This window comes from Mus pahari, chromosome 6 (assembly GCF_900095145.1).
Source record: "Mus pahari chromosome 6, PAHARI_EIJ_v1.1, whole genome shotgun sequence".
In the NCBI taxonomy this organism is placed as follows: Eukaryota; Metazoa; Chordata; class Mammalia; order Rodentia; family Muridae; genus Mus; species Mus pahari.
In genome coordinates this window covers 12,296,928-12,299,016 of record NC_034595.1, presented here as the reverse complement: position 1 = coordinate 12,299,016, position 2,089 = coordinate 12,296,928, and the positions used below count along the sequence as shown (strand labels likewise).

The 2,089-nt window shown below is 38.2% G+C and overlaps 1 protein-coding gene across 7 annotated transcripts in view; it reads right to left on the bottom strand.

Moving 5' to 3' along the window:
* Musk (muscle associated receptor tyrosine kinase) overlaps positions 1 to 2,089 on the bottom strand; it is an 87,566-nt gene that overhangs the window by 20,000 nt on the left and 65,477 nt on the right. For 5 of the 7 annotated variants that reach the window (XM_021199825.1, XM_021199826.1, XM_021199828.2 and 2 more), the window contains one exon: positions 369 to 632. The exons of the other annotated variants lie outside the window; for them this stretch is intronic. In XM_021199825.1, the coding sequence (XP_021055484.1) occupies positions 369 to 632 (264 nt within the window). The remainder of the gene's footprint in view (positions 1 to 368; positions 633 to 2,089) is intronic. 7 annotated transcript variants of the gene reach the window in all.

Sequence of the window (2,089 nt, the reverse complement as noted above, 5' to 3'; positions counted from 1 at the left end):
AGAGAGAGAGAGAGAGAGAGAGAGAGAGAGAGAGAGAGAGAGAGAGAGAGAGAATGACAGGTGTCCTATGTCCTTATCAAGGAGGGAACTGTATTTGTGTGTACAAGCATATGCATACATATATCACAGAGCTCATTTTGTAGTGTAGAAGACAACTTTCTGACTGAGCCAGACTCTAATATTTTCAGAGTATTTATATCATAGATTGCCATCTGTGGTTATAATGGGAGGAATTTTGTCCTTTTAATTATTTCTTTTGGGTGAATGGCAAGATTTGTCTGACCACTGCTCATGACAATACTCTCTCTGGCAAACTGTTGGCCTATGGGAGGAAAAAAGGAATTTCTTACTCATTTTCAAAGTTTTACCTGCAAACGGGCATGGGGGTAGGTACCACTCCAGGGCTGCACTCTTGGAATAGGTGGTTACACAGCATAGCCTCAGCAGCTGGCCGGCAGAGTGGGCTCACAGTCTTCAGCTCATTCCACGCAGTGTGGATCAGCAGCTCTTGGGCCTCCTCGGGGTCCGGGTAGGAGGTGTTGAAGAAGACAAGAGCATCTTTTGCCAGGACTGCATCACACACCTCCCCTCTGTACTGGGCACAGTAGCCTTGGCTGTCTTTCTGTGACTTACTGAAAGAAGTGACGAACAGCAAAGCCAATCATATGCAATTTCTTGACATGCATCCTCTCCCCACCCCAACATACACACACACACATCTGCATCACAGAAATAAAGACTGTCCTGGCAAATGTATTGAAATGTTTCTTATGAACATTCTCCCCATTTCCAGCACCAATTGTGTCATCTCTAGATACCTCAGGCTGTGACAAAGATTGTGGAAAGCTTTGGAGATGGTCAAGAGCTGAGTGAATTTGGGCATTTTGATTGGTTATGTTATGCATAGATATGATTGTCCTTACTCCAGTCAGCTTACATATCTCTTGCATGCAAGCTGGTATAATCCAAGAGAAGCATTCATTGCAATGGATCACAGACAAGAGAGCACAACAATTGCTCCCAGGGACAAAGCTTGAAGCTTTAAGACCAATCTGCTTGTTACTGCTCAGTACATTCCCATCTTGGCTACACCACTTGTTTATTGGGACAGTGGTAACTCAGAGACTCACTGACAGTACTTACTGAATATTTACATGTGTAGGAAACATCAAGATCTACTGTATTCCTACGGCTTCCATCAGACTTCTATCATTAACTGCTTGGAAAATTAGATCATTTTTCTTATTTAAATGTATACTATTAATTTTAGATGTTTACTATTAAGATTTAGCTTTGTGTTACCATTACATAAAAATTTTTAAATTAAAAAAAAATCCAATCCACTGAAATTCGTGATCTTTTAAATGGTTAAGGAACACCATTTGAAATTGAAATTTTGATTTTCTATAAATCAACTCTGTCTGGTCTTTGACATAAACATGTTAGAGTAGGACACAAAACATTCAAATCCAAGAGTTTCAGTCTGGGTTGGTCATTTACTAATTTGCCCTCAGGATCCCGGTGTACCATTTAATTCATAGCAGATATTTAAAATAAAAAGGCCTTGAATAAGAAAATGACACACTTAGGAAACTCTATCTGTGCTGGCACTGAAAAACAAAACATTTAGAGTCATGGTTGGTGAAGTTAAAAAAAATTCAGAATAGTAATGAATAAAGCAATATCTCAGCCTGGTTTGTAAAGGGTCTGACGTGTTGTTACAGTTCGGTAAAATGAGAGATGAATAAGAGGAGGGGAAAAAAACCTTGTTCCACATAAAAGTTAGATAATTCTCCCCATGTCTCAGACCTCAGAGTTATTCATCCAGGCTCTTACATCAAGTGTTAACTACTGGCAGAAGCTAATTTTTGTTTTTGTTTTTCCTTATGAACATCAAAATTCAAGACACATTGGTGGTTTTCCTGTAATTGCACAAGCAAAACATATTATTATTATTATTATTATTATTATTATTATTATTATTGGAAAGAAAAAGGACACTGTAGAAAACTGATTTTAAAAATGACCTCAGAAATAAGGAAATGACCTAAGAAATAAGGAATTATTTATCAGTTCCTCTCTGAATCCC